The sequence below is a fragment of the Saimiri boliviensis genome, chromosome 10 (assembly GCF_048565385.1).
Source record: "Saimiri boliviensis isolate mSaiBol1 chromosome 10, mSaiBol1.pri, whole genome shotgun sequence".
In the NCBI taxonomy this organism is placed as follows: Eukaryota; Metazoa; Chordata; class Mammalia; order Primates; family Cebidae; genus Saimiri; species Saimiri boliviensis.
In genome coordinates this window covers 18,292,188-18,309,194 of record NC_133458.1, presented here as the reverse complement: position 1 = coordinate 18,309,194, position 17,007 = coordinate 18,292,188, and the positions used below count along the sequence as shown (strand labels likewise).

Here is a 17,007-nt window from a genome sequence, read left to right as displayed (position 1 = left end):
TGTTTTTTACTACAGGTGAAAAGTGTGCTACACAAATAACCAGGAATTACGAAAAGCTGTGTCCTGGCAAGAAATTTTACTTCACTTATAAAAAAATAAATTGACCTTGTTCTTCTAAAGGAATTGAAAGATGTAGTGGGTCCCTCAGAGGTGGGAATTGTGTCTTCTGGTTCCTTTATGACCCTCTCACAGCATTTGACACAATCAGCTGGGAAGTAAATGATAAATACTTGTTGAAATAATATTTATAGAACACTGAAAAACACAGTCATTTGAGAAAAGAGGATCCTTGTTGTTGCGTTTTTATCTCCTTGATGTTTTATCAACCTCTATAATCCTATATAGCATGCAAGATACTAAAAGTTATCTTTTCAGAGATGTCGTCCACAAAAGCTAAAAATTAATTGTTCCTTTTGCTTTGTTTTTCTTACCTGGTTTTTGTAACATGGACCGATACCAATTTAACATCTCTTTTTCTCAGATGGAGGCCAAAGTAAAGGGGACACTAAATTACCACGGAAATCTCAGTGACTGCCCAGCAAGCAAAGGAGACGAAATGTTTAGTTGACTGATGGAATCTACCTGATGGGAAAGTACTTATGTGGTCATAGGGCTGCTGTTTCTGTCGATGTTTACATTCTCTCGTCCCAAGCACTGTGGTGAGGAGGAAAAAGAAAAGAAAACATTACTTGAGCAAAGCCAGGTGCAGGAGGAAGAAATGCTTTTGTGCAAAGTTAGTGACCTTTGGTCTCTTCTAAAGAAAGACAAAGTTACCATATTAACAGACTTGAAAGACACTCAGTTGTCAAACCCACAGAAATACAAATTTGATTTTTCCCGGGGGAGGAAGAAGGAAGGCAAGAGAATTTGGGTAAACTCCATCCATCCTGGGGGTTGGATCTGAACACTTACCGACATAATTGCATAATAAAAGGCATTAAAAACTGGAATTAGGCCAGTTTGTCAGGAATAATGATCATGTCTTTGAGTGGACTGTGTAGCAAATTTGCCACAAAAAAATAGATATAATGATTCTCCGATAGGCAGTAGCTGAAGAAATACCATACCCTCAAAAATCCTGAACAAACTTGAATCTTCTCCAGTGTGTAGCAACTCCCCATGTAAATCAGTGGACTAAAGATCCTTCAGGAAAGTTATTTTAGCACAGCGATATATATCTAGATTTTTTAAAATCAGGAAGTTGAGCCTGTTGCTCTTAAGAGATGAAACTTAGATGTCCCCTTTTTGTAAAAGGGTCAATTTCATCTTCCGTTCAGAAGCAGGTACTTAACTCTTTTCTTCAGGTGATTTGTGCATCTGGTATTGCCTGGTTAATTCTTATTTGCATTCTCGATGTTAAAATGTGACTGTGTTCACATTTTTCTCTTGAGAAATGGGGATCTTTACAGGGTTATTGCTTTGCTGCTTTTAGCCCTTACAGCAACATAAACTCTCTTTTAAGTTTCCCCCAATTCATCTAACTTTACAACTTCTCCTTCTGTTCTTTTAGCTAGTGGTACTTCAGGTGATTATTAGCTATTGATATATAAACAGGTAGAAGTATAAACTGTGTTTCTTCATTGGTCATTCAAATGGCATAAATATAGTTTCTGAATTTTTAAGATGGTATTTTAAAGGGAGGAATTACATTAGGATCACAATCACAATATATTTTTACTCCCTGTATCCAGTGTAGTGAAATTGTTTGGAGCATTTGAGATCCTAAAGCTTTACTGATACTTACTCAGTGTATTGATATGTGAGTAAATCTGCAGTTAATAAGACTCCTTAGTTATTATAGCTTCCTTATGCAAATAGCATATTCAACAAAGGATGTTAAGGTAAAAATTTATGGTTCTCCTTGGCTACATTTGATTTGACTTGGGCTTTCTTTCTTTTGGCCTCATTATTCTAGTTTTTTAAGCTTCTGAATATTTTCAGACTATATTGGAGAATGGTATAAACTCTAAATGGTATAAGCTTGATCCATTTCTAATGACACACTAACCTAAAAAAACAACAGACTGGTACTAGCAAGATTTCTTGCATATGTGCTTATTACACATTACACTATACCATTAAATTTATTCAAATAAGAGTATTAACCAGGCCCTTTTTCTTTTATACACAAAAGTTCCAGATATCCTACAGGACTGTGAAGAAATAACCACAGATCTGTTCAGATCTGTATGCCTATATTTTGACTTCAAAGTCACATTGGCTTGCTTCATAGCGAAAAAGTTAATAAATAACTGAAAACTTTAGTTCCAAGAACTTGTTACAGTAAAGGGAAAGGATTATTATTTCAAAGGAATCACTGATACAGTTTCTTGACTCTAAGAATTTAGTTTACCAAGAGAACAAATATGGATGTAGTGTGAGCCGCAGTGGATATTTTGGTAGGATACTGGGAGGATGTTGCAGAGAAGTTTGACTTGAATTCAATGTTTGATAAAGGTTTGCTTGGTTTCAATTAGGGATGCTTACCCAGTTTTTTGATGTTTTCAAATGTAGTCGACCTCTTGCTTTTATGAAATTTGAATAAAAAGGTCTTTGCTTAATACTAGGGTAAGTGATGGGATTTTCCTTTGGGAAGGTAGCCTTTGTTTTACTTCTCATACCACAAGAGAAGTCAAAGTGCATATTAATCTCTTTTCCTGGATAATTATATATATGTCTGTCTGTATATATACATACACACATATATTCACATAAATGACTAGTTTGAGTCAAAAAATCATTTGAATTTCTTAAAACCATCAATTCTGAATCATGCCATGTGAAAATCCCTGGTGACTCTCATCATTAGAAAAGAACAGGATAATCAGTTCTTTTCCCTGTAGCGTTTTATGCTAACCAGTAAAAATATCTGAAGGCCCATGGCTCCAAGAATATAATACGGAGATTCTGCTGTGTTCTCTTTAGTCTTGATTGCTTGAGGACTGCTGTCAGATTCCCACCTTAAACCCTCATCTGCACTGACGACATACTCATTTTAGTCAGGACCCCCCTTTTATGTTGTATGAATCGGTCAAGCATCCTTGTATTTCTGTATAAAGTATGATCAGAAAGTTTCTACATGTAAATACAAATCTATTTCTTTTCTAGATCATAACATTGAAAAAGGTGTCCATACTCCATGGTCACCTGTCTTTACCGTTTTTATTACTAAAAACAGACATATAAATTGGTTATTTTTTAGCACAGAGACTTGTGACTCATACTGTATTTTTGCACTTAAAAATCAAATTATGTTATTTTTTAAAATGGTGAGTCATTGGAAAGGATATCTATAGAGCAACGTGTATTTCTGAAGAGCATTAGCAACATCCAAATGCAAAAATAATCAGCACACATGATTATGTCCCACTCCTCGGGATTCTTGATTCAGGAAGATTAAGCTGTTTGTTTTGAACTGTTTTATATTTTAAATTGCCTTCACTGATATATAAGCTGTTACTGTACATACAAGTTAATCCTCAGTATTCACAAGCAATAACAGTCAGCAGAGTTGTCCTCGGAGATAGCTGTGCTGATGGAGACTGGGAGCCAAGTGTCAAGCTCATTCAGAGCCTCCAGAATAAATGCAAGCAATAATTTCCATTATAAGTCAATTGTAAGTCTTGTATGCTTTTGAGGTCAGAGGGTAAATGAAATCATGATTTTAAAACAGCCTGAAGAAAAAGGTTTTAGGAAAGGAAATGAGGCTAATCTGTAGTCACAAAATTCTGATATTTTGCGGAAATTAGAAGATGGTGATAGTACATTCTTTCACGCCCACCACCCCTCTGATGGATGTTGTTAGCCCAAATTACATTTTCCTATCATGAACATTGAATAGGGTTTATTGAATCACAAAGGTAAGGGGGAAGAACCGGGCACATATGTTTTTGAATACTGTGGGTTTGACACCTGGTTGAAAACTTATTGGACATGATTTTTAACCCAGGATATTTTTTTCCCAAAGCAGATCTAAATTGTTTACTCCCCGGGTTGGCAAGGACAGGCACCTCTGATTTAGTCTTTCTCCTCTGGTTGCCCTCTCCCACACCCCTTCCACCTATCCTTGGTTCAAGACATTTTCTGAAATGAAAATTCTACTGTCGTTCAAACTGCCATTGGTTATGAGAACTCTGTGTCCTTTGGGATCATCTCTTAGAACTCCAGTGATCTATCTCATATTTGCTGCTACATTTGTAAAATGAACTTTGCCTGTATTGGTTGACTTTAATCTAATTTACAGTTCTTTATTTCTAGGATGTTTTGTCCTCTAATTTGACTCATGTATAGAATTAGGATACTTTATTTTAGGAGTGTAGCATAAAAGCACACTGGTCCCTATGTTGTTTTTATCATTTAGGTTTGGAATTTCTGTTTGCTTTTTTTTGTTTTGTATTTTGGTTTTTGTTTTACGTTGGAAATAGAAGAATGAGAAAAATCTATAATCAGGCCCAACTTGAGAACTTTCCCTGTGCTTCAGCACTGTAATTCTGCTGACCTAATGTTCTCAAAAGAGGCACTTTTACTTTCTATTGTGCATGTATGATTGTTGTTTTTTGCTTTGGGGGGGTTTTGTGTTTGTAATAATGAAGCAGAAGAAAAGTGCAGTAGTAGATAAATGACTGATCACAAACATTTTATGCAATTTTATTTTATAAAGTTTTAAGGGGAAAAGTTTAACTCTTTGTAAATCATTTCTTAGCTCTGGTAAAATGCTTATATTACTCCTCTAAAACATGCTCAATTCAGGCCTTTGTCTTTGTTAAGTGCCTTTTTTCTTTCTTTTCCCCTCTTTTGAAACCTTTGTCAGATTATCTTAAAGTACAGACTGATAAGTCAGGGGATTCAGGAGGAAGAATCTCACACTTGCCAACATCATGTCATGCTGTAACCCTCTTCCTTTTCTTTATATGTATATGGATATATGTGTAAGATACATACATTACATATATATAAAACTAGGAGCTGCTGTACCATTGCATCCTTTCCAAACACTCCCCTTTCACTGTTTGCAAAACTTCTGCCTTGTTTATTCCATTGCTTTTAGTTGATTAAAGTGGGTGGATTAGAAAAGTATCTTTTCACAACAGGCCATCTTCACCCTTTAAATATCTGTTTGTAGAAATTAACAGCAACACAACACACACACGCGCACACACACACACACACACACACACATCAGTTACTACAAGTAAATAAACTTAGTGAACCATTGACTATTCTTGGATAAAACCCACTTTTCTGTGCTCTTTAAACTTGGCATAAGTAATATAGGAGAAAGCATTGGAATAACAAGAGTACCTTGCAGGTCGTGTTGATAAGGTGTGCTAGACTAAATGTGGGAAGGCTGGCATTAGAACCGTTGTATGGTATCTGAATAAGTTTAGAAGGAAGTTAGCAACTGTTAATGTTAAATATGTATTACAGTTTCTTCTGGAACATGATTTTTGAAGGAATCATATAGCTGCGTATCTGTTAAAAGGTTAATAAACTCAGAAGTAGAAAGACTTCAGATGCTGAAGAAAACATTCATATAATCTATAGCGTTCTTGAGAGATTTTCCATTTGCTTTTTATTTGCCATATAATTACATTTGGCTTAATCTGATTTTATGGTTATTTAGATTTCTCCCTTGAGCAGAACAACATAACTTTCAGTATCTAAGATTCATCAGTTTCTTGTTGAAAACAAATAGATGTGACATGTTAAGGGAGACCAAGTTGAACCATCCTTCAACACCCCGTAAAAATATACCTAGTAAGTGCCCCCTTTTCAATAAATTCTAATTGGGAAGAACAGACTAGTGGCTTAAAAGGAGAAAGCGAAAGCTCCTGGTAGTGTTACCTGATAGCAAAACTTGCCAGGCAGCTGGAATTCACAGGTGTTACTCTTGAATGACTATGTCTAGGGGGAATATTGTTTAACCTTCGTGCCTCAGATTACCCATTAGACAATTGGGTATAATCATATTCACCTACCTCCCAGGGATATCAGAGACTTTACTATTTCAAAAATATTTTGAGTTTTTGTAAAATGTCCTATATAATTAAAAATAGTATTATCATCTTCCTGCAGAAGCTAAAAAATGTTTCCCTTATGATGCGTATAAAAAGCACCCTATGATTTTTAAAAAAATACTGGAATTCTAATTTAGATACATATTTGTTATTTAAACATTATCTTTGAAGTGGGATAAAATGTTTAGTTTCAGGTTAACAAGGGAGAAAGATAACACTAAGTTTAAGTAGTTATTTTTAGGCTTTTACGGTGTTTCTGTGATTTTTGACAAGGTTGTGGAGCTAAAGTTAGATAAAGTTTTAATGCTTGGTTATTGGAGTTGATAAATGATCCTGGAATTTTAACTGCCTCACTTTGCCATCTTCTCAGTCTAATTTCCTTTATTACTTGTTTGGGGATGGGTAGCTAAGCTTTTTAACTTTCTAAGAATGAGTCGTATGTCTCCTTATTCTTGCAGATCAAGAGATTGTGTACTAATTTTATTAACTGTAGGTATATCCAGCTCTGCACTGAAGGGGGTGAGCACTACACACAGCCAGCTGGATGCTCTTGTAGCCTTTGCACCTTTGTAATTCATGCTTCTTCAACCCATGAAAGAGGTGGAGCCATCAGCTGCTCAGGTTGTAAGAAAATGGGAGACAGAAGGCAGGATTCACTTTCTAACCGGGTCAGGGGTGGGGAAGGTCAGGGTAGAAGGAAACATGTTTTCCCCAGCTCCCGGGAGGAGATGAAGACGCATTTTATCACCATTTCCATCCCTGCATATTAAGTAGTACTATTACATAGAATTTTCCCGTGATTGTTAAACTGGTAACAGGAAAAAAATGGATGCTGCAGTTTTAGTTAGGGCTAAATGCTGAGCAGTGATTGTTGGAGTGTGTGTGTAAATTTAAATTGTAGCACATACTCAGGGTCAGGAAAGGAGAATGTGAGGGAGGAACCAGTTTTATCCAGCTCAAGTGAGTTAGTAGAAAGCACCAGGTCCAGAGGCAGACAAAGCATCTGGTTAATTTCCAGAATTGGCTAAGGTCCACTGAATCTCTAACGATAGGATGCGTGTGTGTGTGTGTTTTTAAGTCACTTTTTGGATTTTTCTTGCTTTTTCCAGATAAGGCCTTAGTTAGTAGCTTCTAAATATCAACTATGCAGATAAACATACTCCTTTATTTTTCACATTTCCCTATCTTTTCCATTCTCAAATAACAAATGTTAAGACCCAAAGAAATAAGGCATAAGGGTTTTTATTGAATGTGTGTTTGTTCCTCTAGGGAAAATTAACAGAAGCATAAAATAGAGATACTTTATGTGTTCATCTATCCTAAAATGTGAACTGTGTATTCAAAAACTATCTACAGATCCTTCCACTGGTGCAAAGCTATAGTTAGTATCATGGAATGTCTTTGGGTTGTTAATGATAAAATCATCCCAGTGTTCAATTCTGAGAGTTTTAAATTATATGACACAATGTTCAGGTTTATAGAGCTGAACGAGTGGTCAAACTCTTAATTAAAAATAGCTTTGAATATTAATGTTGAATTCTTCTTTTTTGGTTTCCTTTAGTCTTCATTCTTTAATCTGAGCTCTTAATCATATTGCTACACTAGAATGTGAGTTGTATATTCGGAGTCTGGGGAGGAAAGGCTAAATTATCTTTTATGTCCTTTTCTCACTCACTCTGGCAATCTGTCCGGTGTCCCCATAGAACTGAAAAGTAAAGCCCTGTGCAGGCCTACTTTAGAAGACTGTTTACATCCCAGCAGAGGACTTGGCCAAGGACTCTCTTAGGATTTTAATTAGACTGCCTTTGAATAGTGTGATATTAAATTTTATTTTTCTCATAGACTCCCAAAGTACCACTTGCTTGAAAGTAGCTACTTGTGATATTTAATTTCCTTATATTGTAATAGTTTTATTTCTCAGTCTTTCCTTTGTATATCCATTTCATAGTGGGTTAGTAGTTAAACTTCGGACACTTTTCCAAACTGTTACTCAACAAGTCACGAATGCTTTTCAGAATCGCAGTAGTATCATTAGGGTCTATGTATCTAGGACTTGGAGTCATCAGTGGTCATCACTGGGACTAGAGAGGTTTTTTTTCCTCTTCTCCTTTGTATTAAAAAACACATTTTGCTACTGTATAATGCGGCATTAGCTACATTTCATGACTTCCTCTTGATACTTTTTCGAGGTTATTCAAAGAGATGCAGACCTTCATTAGGGGCTATTTCTCATAATAGTCTGCCTTGCTTATTTTCATACTCCCCCTGAAATAAGCCTACTTTTGCAAACAGGCCATATGAATCAGATTTTATGTTTGTTTCTCAAAAATTCTACAAAATTTTCTATACATTATTTGTTCCCATTTTGCTAATAATAATATGACTTTATTGTAAATCTGTGTTTTAAATCTTTTATAATAGAGCACTAATGGAAACCTAATAAATACAAACAAGATGACTATTACCCGAGATAACTTGGAAATACTTCTGTTTTTGAAGTTAACAACACCATCTGCCCTCAAAGCACATTTAGGAGTCAGTATCATCCAAGACCACCCAGTTGACATGTTTTTCTGTGTGACAGCCTCCCCTGAAATTGTCAGATGTTAGCTATCTTGTGTTTGCTGTGCTTGCAGCCATAAGCTTTCCTCCTTTTTTGCTTATCTCTGCTGTTTGTAGGGTTGGTGTCCCCTCTGTCTGAAAATTGGATTTTCTTTACTGTACCTGAAAAATTATGCCAAGGGTTACCCCAGTATTGGCTAGAGGAATTAAAAGAGAAAGAACTTACTCCCAATTGACAAAAGTATTGCTGTTTTACATAGTTAATTAGAAAGTTGGCCAACTTTGGTCACCTATTTTTGAGTCTTGGCCATGCCTTTGTAGTTTATTACATACACCTTCTGAGACCTTCAGATAATCAGTGGGCCCTGCCCCATTAGAGGTAGGTGCCCAGCCTACAAATAATTTCCTGTGATCCATGGCAAGCCTCCAGAGAAAACAGTCAAACTTTGCACTGCCCTTTTTTTTTGGTTATCATTGAAAACTTACTTTATATTAGAAAGTATGGAAAATACCAAATTGTTCTTTCAGAAAATATGTAAGTCTGGGCTTGCCCTTGTGTTTTACTTGCTAAACACCCTCAAACTTAAAAGAAGAAAATAAATCTCCGGCTGGTGAAAATTTTGTGCCCCAAATAATATGTTAATTGAAGTCTGCCAAGGTAGCTAAGTGTTGGGTGTTTTCTGTCTTTTACTACAAGCAAGAAAGTTTATTTGCATTTGTAAACATAATTATGGAACTCCAGACCTATTTGCTATAACTGATTGGAAATAATGATTCTGATTTTTAGTCTGGGTAAGCACATACTTCCAACCCTTATGGCGTGAATTTTGATAAGGGAAAGTCTTGTTTGGTAGCCTAAGGAAAAACAGGATGTATTTATACAGTGAATGTTCACTCTGCAGAGGAACGTCCCTCCAGTTACATCTTCTCACTCGTTAGCCACCTCCACACTTGACATTGATGCCAACGTGTTTCCAAACCAATCTCAAAGGAGCCTCAAGAGTTGATGGTCCTCTAGGTGAAAGGCACGAATTACTGTATTGCATTTGCTTACAGGGAGGTGTGTTTTTTGCTAACTCGAAGGGATATACTGTATTTCAAATAAGTGTGTGACTTAATATTTTGGGATTTTTTTTTTCCTCCTTTAAAAACTGGACCTGAACACAAGCTTTGAGTTGATATTTGTAATAATCTCAGGACCTGAAAGATTGTAGCATTTAGTGTGTCTTAAAAATTATGTACTGTACCAGCCATGGATTTTTGTAAATATACCTGTCTCCCTTTTTTGTATTATTTTAGTAAAAAAAATAATAATAAATTTAAATAAAAGGGGGTGGTGATGACGTGAATGGGTGTGGGTATGTGTGCGTGTGTGTTTGTATAAGGCTCTTTTGAGATGAACTGGTGCTTGTTTAATTTCCAGCTCAAATCGGAGCAGGAATATGGACAAACTGCTGCTACTGAACCCTGCACTGAGCCGAGGTATTTCCATTTTGTCATTTTCCATTTGGTTAATTAAACGCTAGCTACCAGGAAATGACGTAGAAGTTACTTCTTCCCCCACTGCCATTTTGCCTTTGCATTCTCAGTTCTCCTTGCCCTTTGAACTTTAATGGTAAAACATTTCAGACTTGGGGTGGTTTGCTTGTCTGTAGTTTTTAGAAGGCTCGTATCACTCCTTCCTAAGAAAAAAGGGCAGGTAAATTTTTTTAACCAAAAATAACACATTTCATAAAACCCTGAATTTTGGATATGTGAGAGGGCATAAACATTCCTAAATATGGACCTGTAAATTTAGTAAATTACTCCCATGAGTATACTCCTTCAGTGCAGGGATTTTTGTGGTTTATTTTTATTTCTTTTCTTTTCTTTCTTTCTTTTTTTTTTTTTTTTTTTTTTTTTTTTTTTGCAACAGCCTTGCTCATATTCCAGGTGTAGCTAGCAAACCCCTGTTTTCGAAGCAAGAGCCTTATTTGATTCGGTGTAGATGTTTCCTGTCTATCCTTCGTGACAGGGCCTTTTACATGAGTGTTTTTTTCTTTTTGTATATGTTACGTGTTTGTTGTTGTATTAAATAAAGAGGAATGTACATACTATCCTCGTGTCTGTTGTGTTATTGAGGACCTTGGGTTTTAACATCACACTCTTTCAGCCCTAGGGGAGTATCTGCTGTCCATATCACACTGTGCTAGGCTGTGGAGTACAAGAAGTATAGGACACAGTCTCCTGCCTCCCAGTATACTCACAATTTGCAGGCACGTGATAAAAGATAAGGGGTCAAACTTTGTCACAGAGGCGTGGTCCATTACCACCTGACATTTGAGTTCACAGTCGGGGAGAAACAGGACTGGGGTCATCTGGGAAGACTCAGTGAAATGAATGGCGTTTGAGGGGGGCCTCCAAGAATTGGTGGAATTTGACCAAGTCAGGAAGGTAGATCATCTGCCGTGAGGGGCATGTGTGGGCGAGCAGAGGAAGGCAGAGTGTGGGAGTCCTTGAATGTGACTCACTCTAGGTTTTCTGGGTAATGGGGCATGTGTGTATGTCGTGATGCTGCTATGGTCAGGACTTGAAATGTAGATGTGGGAATCATATAAAAATAATTCAACCTTAGAGATTCAGCTAAGAGGCCAGGCGCGGTGCCGCACACCTGTAATTCTAGCACTTTGGGAGGCCGAGGTGGGCAGATCACAAGATCAGGAGATCGAGACCATCCTGGCCAACATGGTGAAACCCCATCTCTTCTAAAAACAGAAAAATTACCTGGGTGTGGTAGCACGTGCCCGTAATCCCAGCTACTTGGGAGGCTGACGCAGGAGAATTGCTTGAACCAAGGAGTCGGAGGTTGCCATGAGACAGAGCAAGACTGTCTTCAAAGAAAAGAAAAAAAAAGTAGCTAAAGGGTGGGAGAAGGATGAAGAGAAAGCAACTTGTCAGAGAAAGTGAACAGTTATATATATAAGTGTATGTGTGATCTGCATAGAAAATATCAAAAAGGTTATCGCTGAAATGGGGGTGTAGAAAAAAATATCAAAAAGGACATACACTGCAAAATATAGAGTGATGTGAGTGCTTTTTATTTTTTCCTTTTAACTGTTTTCAGTGTGTTGTAATGAAGATGAAAAGAACTAAGAAATTCAAAAAGGCACGGACCTCATGCATTAGGAGATGAGGGGGACTGTATGTGCCTTTAGCTAACACATCAGGACAGTTTTGCAAAAGTGTGTTCTTGTCAGCAGTACCCCTCAAGATGCTTTTTGACAAAACCAAAAAACCCTGTGGTAACGTAATTCAACTATACCTTACCATGTTTTCACCATCTTATAAATATTCGTTACCATATAAAAGTGTCATTGTCAAACATGGTTTTTAAAAACTCATATTTCTACCAAGATTATTTAGTGGGATGGGACACATTTTTCATGTAATTCCAGCTAACATTAAATTTTAAAAGTTGGCCAAGGCAGGTGGGTCACCTGAGGGCAGGAGTTCACAACCAGCCTGGCCATCATGGCAAACCCCCATCTCTATGGAAAATATAAGAATAGCTGGGTGTGGTGGTGCATGCCAGCTATTCGGGAGGCTAAGACACAAGAATTGCTTGAACCCGGGAGGCAGAGGTTGCAGTGAGCCGAGATCATGCCACTGCACTCCATCCCGGGTGATTGTAAATGTAAATATATGTGTATGTACATAAATGCATTAGAAAATATACAAAAGAACATGCACCCCAAAATGCAGAGTGATGGTATCAGTACTTTTTCTTATTTTTCCTTTTCCTTGTTTATTTTCAGTGAATGTGGATAACATGAGTAAATTGTTTTGTGTAACAAACAGATAGATGAGTTTTTGGTTGAAGAGAGGGAGAAAGAAATGGGAAGGGGCCTCTCCCTGTCTCATCACTGGAAGAAAGGGAAAGGAATTTCTTTTTCTTTTTTTTTTTTTTTTTTTTTTTTTTTTAAGATGGGGTTTCACTGTGTTGGTCAGGCTGGTCTTGAACTCCCAACCTCAGGCGATCCGCCCACCTTGGCCTCCAAAGTGTTTGGATTACAGGCGTGAGCCACCACGTCCAGTCTGAAAGAAGAATTTCTTTCTTTCACTCAGACCTTAGTATATCCTAACATCAGATTTGGCTTGGAGGGAAAACACATTAAACTGCTTTATTTAAAATAAAGACTTGTTTTGCTGTGGGAGGATCACTTGAACCCAGGAGGTTGAGGTTGCCGTTATCTACGATCATGTCGCTGTACTCCATCCTGGACACAGAACAAGACCGTGTGTGTGTGTGTGTGTGTGTGTGTTTAAAAGAATGTGTCCTTTTTCAAAGGACAATGACAGTCTCCTCTCAGGCAGGCATACTCTGACGTGTCATGGGTGTCCTCAGCTCAGAAGCGATTGTGCTTCCATATGTGCCTAGGTGTGGTTTGTTTTTTTCTGCCTCGGTGTATTAGCCTCTTCTGTATCTCTGTGTTTCTTCCTTCTTCATTTCCCCATCATCTTTTCTAGTAAGGTGGCATGGTGTGAAGAACAGGTTGACAGCAGAAAGACGGGTTCATGAGACTCCACTAGGAAGCTGCATTACTCTAGACAAGACACTTGCCCTTTCAAGCCCGTTTCCTCATCTGCACAGGGATGAGACCCCAGGCAGGTATATTGTTTAAATTAGAGACAAGGTATGGAAAGCACCTAGCACAGTGCCTAGCACATAATAAGAGCTTATACATGGTGGCTACTATTATTCTGTCTCTTCTCTGTCTTTTTACTTCTTAAATGTGTGCTTACTCTTGCTCCCCTGATTTCCCAGAGGTATAGAAGTGAAGCCGTAGTGTTGTTTAAAATCTGGGATAGTTATTGCCTAAAGTACAGGCAAAGATGGATAACAGTTAAAATTCTTTCATCACAGGTATCAGAAACCCCCGGCTTAAAAGGTCAAGGGAATCTTCTGGTTCATCTGAGTGGTCTTACAGGTACTTGGTTTAGATGAAGTGTCATAGAGTGATTCCATGTCACCAAGATCCAGCTGTAGTCCCTCACAGCTGCAGCCTCTCTTTTTGTAGCCAAACACCTGCTGTAGTTTCAAACTGTATGTGAGTATGTGCTGTGAATAATTTCTTTTTACTTTGTACTGAAATACAAAGTAATGCATCAATCATATGTCTTGATTGTCATCATCAGTCAGTTCGAGAACTCATTCCCTTCATTATCCATTCAGTTTCTCCTCTTCCTTAGTCCTCACTCTGCTCTGTCCCAAAGGCACCACTCTTAATTGTTTGGTGCATACCCTCTCTGTTATGCAGGCGTTCTTTGAAGTAAGTAGTATTGTGTTGTGTGTATACAATTTTAATTCATACAAATGGTACTGTGGTATTCATTTTTACTGTTTTCTGCTTTTCTCACTTATATGTATCCATGTTGCTATGTGTGCATTTAGCATGTTGCTTCTTACTGCTGCACAGGTTCCCTGGTGTGCAGCCGCCACGTTATACATACCTGTTCCCCTCACAGTGGATAACTAGGTTATCTTCTATTCCTTTTTACCAAGAATAAGGTGATAGTCTTCCCTTCTGTCAGTTACATGTTGATCTTTGCTCATTGTGCAATTGCATTTTGGTTTCTTGTGAATATTAATCTCTTAGCAGTTTTAGATGTGTCAGTTACTTCTGTTTCCTGTCTTTTAACTTTGTCTGTGGCATCCTTTATTGAACAGAAATCCTTACTTTTTAATTAATCTACTTTTTGTCTTATGTTTTTTTGGGTAGTTTACAGATGAAATGTTTCCCTAGCCCTACACCACAAAGATACCCTCCAGCATTTTCTCCTATGAGCTTGGTAGTTTTGCCTTCGCATTTGCATTTACAATCCATCTGCCATCCGCCTTTGTATATTTTGTAATGTACAGATCCAGCTATATTTTTCTATATTTAATGAAGCAGTTTTCCCAACACCATCCAGCAAATCAATACTTTACCCATTAATTTGTGGTACCATTTTTATCATATGTCCAGTTCTCATATATGGAAGGATCTATTTTTGAGCTCTGTTCTGTTCCATTGTCCTTTTATTTCCACACCAATATCTTACTGTTTTCTATTACCATAGACTTATAATATCCCTTAATATCTAGTAAGGAGAGTCCCATCTCTGTTATTCTATGTTGGCCCAACTAATTATGGATTTTTATTCTATATACATTTCAGAATAAAATTTTCCAGTTCCATTTAAAATCCAGTTGAAATATTGATTCAGATTGAATTTGCATTAAATTCATATTCTTTGAGGCCTGCAGAGTGGTTTAAGAAGAATAATAGAAACTTTGAGTTACAGATCTTTTTTTGTGTGTGTCTTCCAATAAAGCTTTTAAAACTTCTCTATGAAGGTCTTGTTTATATGTTGATTTCTAGATACTTTATGGCTGCTGCTTCCACGAATTGTATCTTGTTCTTTGTTTTCTGGTTTGTTACTGGTATTAAGGAATGTTATTGATCCTTTAAAGTTGATTTTTATATCCAGCAATTTTGCTAAACTGTTATTCTAATAACTCATCATTTTATTAGCTTTTCAATGTAAGTGATCATATAATCTACAAATAACGACAGTTTTATCTCCTCTTTCAATTCACTTTCTACATCTTGTCTTAGAGCATTAGATTGGTCCTTTAATGTTATGCTAAACAGTAATGGGGAAAGTGGTATCTTTGTTCCTTATTTTAATGGGAACATTAGAGTCTTTTTCCCTTATTTATCTAAGTCTTCTCCATTAAGTATGGTATTATTCTAGATTTTTGGTATACAGTTTTTATGAAGTTAAGGAAGTTCTATTTCTTATTTTCTGGGAAGTTTGATTATATACATGAATTGAATTAGATCAAGTGCTTTTCCCGTAATACCTATATATGATCAACACTGACAGAAATTCTTTTTTTTTTTTTTTTTTTTTTTTTTTTTGAGGCAGAGTTTCACTCTTGTTGTCCAGGCTGGAGTGTAGTGGCGTGATCTCTGCTCACTGCAACCTCCACCTCCCGTGTTCAAGCGATTCTCCTGCCCCAGCCTCCCAAGTAGCTGGGATTACTGAGGCATGTGCCACCACACTCGGCTAATTTTTAGTAGAGATGGGTTTCACCATGTTGGTCAGGCTGGTCTCGAACTCCTGACTTCAGGGGATCTGCCCACCTTGACCTCCCAAAGTGCTGGAATTACAGACGTGAGCCACTGCACCCAGCCAATTTTTAATTTATGGTAATCTCCTGTATGTTTGTTTCCATTTTCATGCTGTGCTTTGTTTAGATGCATCGTTTCACTCGTAATCATTCTTATTCTTCCTTCTTAATAACTTTTCAAATGACCATGAATGTTTTGGATGCCTATATGTTCATTATGGTTATATCTTTTTTTTTTTTTTTTTTGAGACGGAGTTTCACTCTTGTTACCCAGGCTGGAGTGCAATGGTGCGATCTCGGCTCACCGCAACCTCCGCCCCCTGGGTTCAGGCAATTCTCCTGCCTCAGCCTCCTGAGTAGCTGGGATTACAGGCACACGCTACCATGCCCAGCTAATTTTTTGTATTTTTTGGTTTTTTTTTGTTTTTTTTTTTGAGACGGAGTTTCGCTCTTGTTACCCAGGCTGGAGTGCAATGGCGCGATCTCGGCTCACCGCAACCTCCGGCTCCTGGGTTCAGGCAATTCTCCTGCCTCAGCCTCCTGAGTAGCTGGGATTACAGGCACATGCCACCATACCCAGCTAATTTTTTGTATTTTTAGTAGAGACGGGGTTTCACCATGTTGACCAGGATGGTCTCGATCTCTTGACCTCGTGATCCACCCGCCTCGGCCTCCCAAAGTGCTGGGATTACAGGCTTGAGCCACCGTGCCCGGCGTATCTTTTTGATATAATGCTCTTCTTTAAAAAATATGAAATGCTTCATGAATTTGCATGTCATCCTTGCACAGGGCCATGCTAATCTCTGTTTTGTTCCAGTTTTAGTATACGTGCTGCCACAGCGAGCGCTGATACCACGTTCTTTTACCAGTATGATGCCCCTCACTTTTCTTTGTGATTTTTTCCCTGTCTAGTATTCAATTTAATATCCAGATATCTATACCCCAAATATCTCATTGTATGAATATGTCACAGTTTACCCATTCATCAGTTGATAGACACTTGGGCTGTTTTCACTTTTTGGCTATTATGAATAATGCACCTTTGTACACAAGTTTTTGTGTGGATATATATTTTCAATCCTCTTGGGTATAGACCTGGCAGTGGAATTGCTGGATTTTATGGTAACTATGTTTCCTTTGAGGAACTACCAAACTCTCTTCCACAGTAGGGGAACCATTTCACATTCCCACCACCAAGGTGTAACAGTTCCTGTTCCTCTACGTTCTCATCAGCGTTTGTTAGTTTTCATTTTTTTTAATTATGGCTATCAT

At 37.5% G+C, this 17,007-nt stretch overlaps 1 protein-coding gene and 1 non-coding gene across 8 annotated transcripts in view; one reads left to right on the top strand and one right to left on the bottom strand.

Moving 5' to 3' along the window:
* UBN2 (ubinuclein 2) overlaps nucleotides 1-17,007 on the top strand; it is a 104,215-nt gene that overhangs the window by 70,251 nt on the left and 16,957 nt on the right. For 6 of the 7 annotated variants that reach the window (XM_074379013.1, XM_074379011.1, XM_039472886.2 and 3 more), the window contains one exon: nucleotides 482-10,675. The exons of the other annotated variant lie outside the window; for it this stretch is intronic. In XM_074379013.1, coding sequence (XP_074235114.1) covers nucleotides 482-531 — 50 coding nt within the window. In that variant the 3' untranslated portion in view covers nucleotides 532-10,675. Of the gene's footprint in view, nucleotides 1-481; nucleotides 10,676-17,007 lie in introns of those variants that run through there. 7 annotated transcript variants of the gene reach the window in all.
* On the bottom strand, nucleotides 16,480-16,582 carry LOC120365453 (U6 spliceosomal RNA). The gene has a single exon (XR_005580391.1). It is a non-coding gene; the product is annotated as a U6 spliceosomal RNA (small nuclear RNA).